Raw genomic sequence first — 1,282 nt, 5'->3', positions numbered from 1 at the left:
CGACATTCCATTAATGACTTGGATTTGAGGCAGTTAATATATCTGGATTTTTTACTCAAGAAATTGCCATCAACCCCTCTGTCTGATGGTCTGCTTGTTGCAGTGCCTGTGGTCATTGAGAATATTCTGAAGAATGAAAAAGTAGAAGAATTTTCCACAAAGGACTTGTCACAGGTAGATAGATTTGAAGAAGAGGAAGGGGGATGTTGAAGAAGAATGGTATAGTGCATACAACTAATATATGTTAATATTATTCCTTTATATGTATGTAAGAGTGTATGTGTTTTAATTTAAAAAATTGTTTATTATTTTAGCTGCTTGCTATCTGCATAGATGGAAGGATTAATAACATTGGAATCATCTTGCAAGAAATATATAGGCATGGCACAATCATCTCAGCATCCCTAGGGTTGAGTATTCTTTGGTCTCTAGTCATGATGTTCAGTTCAGATGGAAAACGGATTGTTCTCTCCAAAGAAGAAAGTTTAGTGAGAGAAGTCCTCATGAAAGAATGTCTGGAATCAATTTCTAGAGACTTGAAATCTTTGACTCAGCAGAAGGTAATAGCTGCTTCTTCTGTTAATATGCAATTATAAATTGCTAATATTACCATTTCTCTAATGAATAATCATATTATAGTTATTGATAGTAATATTGTATATATTTCTTTACTTATTATTATTATTTTTTTATCATTTTTATATTTTGTTTATGTGCTGTAAGGTTTACATACCATTTTGGCTTTGCCTCATATTGTTAACAGTTGTTAGATTATTCATTTTAATATAAATGCCATATTCTGATTTTTAAACATTACAGATAGAAACAACTCTTGAAAAATTATGTGAAGCACGTTGGAAGAAAGACCGTTGCACATATAATGAACACTTTCTTAATGCAGTTGCTAAACATGCAGTAGATGACCTATGGGATTTCACTGCAGTTGCTCACACTATTAGAAGACTGTACAGAATGGTAAGAGATTAGTTGTTTTGGAGTATCTGTAAAAGGCCCATGCATCAATTGCTGTGGGTATCAGTTGGCACTGCATCAGTACTTGGTTAAGCTTAAAATTACAGCAAGTTTCTAATAGGTTTGGATAGTTATCATAGGCCAGCAGAACCTACAGGTGATCTTTGGTCACTTTGGACTTGTAGTTCATTACAAGGTATTTTATACAGATGGACAGGATACTGGCTGGCTTTGGGAAAGCTCACTTTGAGCAGTCATGATTCTTGTCTTATAGTGTAAGAGCAAACTGTCTTCTCTGCACATGACAGAA

At 33.9% G+C, this 1,282-nt stretch overlaps 1 protein-coding gene across 1 annotated transcript in view; it reads left to right on the top strand.

Annotated features, from left to right (window-relative positions):
• The window catches only part of LOC119594065, a gene marked incomplete at its 3' end in the record, with an annotated part of 8,666 nt that overhangs the window by 3,567 nt on the left and 3,817 nt on the right, over window positions 1-1,282 (top strand). The window contains 3 exon segments of the mRNA XM_037943106.1: window positions 1-174; window positions 315-560; window positions 820-975. The exon segment at window positions 1-174 is cut by the window's left edge and continues 4 nt beyond it. Coding sequence (XP_037799034.1) covers window positions 1-174; window positions 315-560; window positions 820-975 — 576 coding nt within the window.

This window comes from Penaeus monodon, chromosome 33 (assembly GCF_015228065.2).
Source record: "Penaeus monodon isolate SGIC_2016 chromosome 33, NSTDA_Pmon_1, whole genome shotgun sequence".
In the NCBI taxonomy this organism is placed as follows: Eukaryota; Metazoa; Arthropoda; class Malacostraca; order Decapoda; family Penaeidae; genus Penaeus; species Penaeus monodon.
Note: the sequence above shows the minus strand (reverse complement) of the source record. Positions and strands in the feature narration are given on the sequence as shown.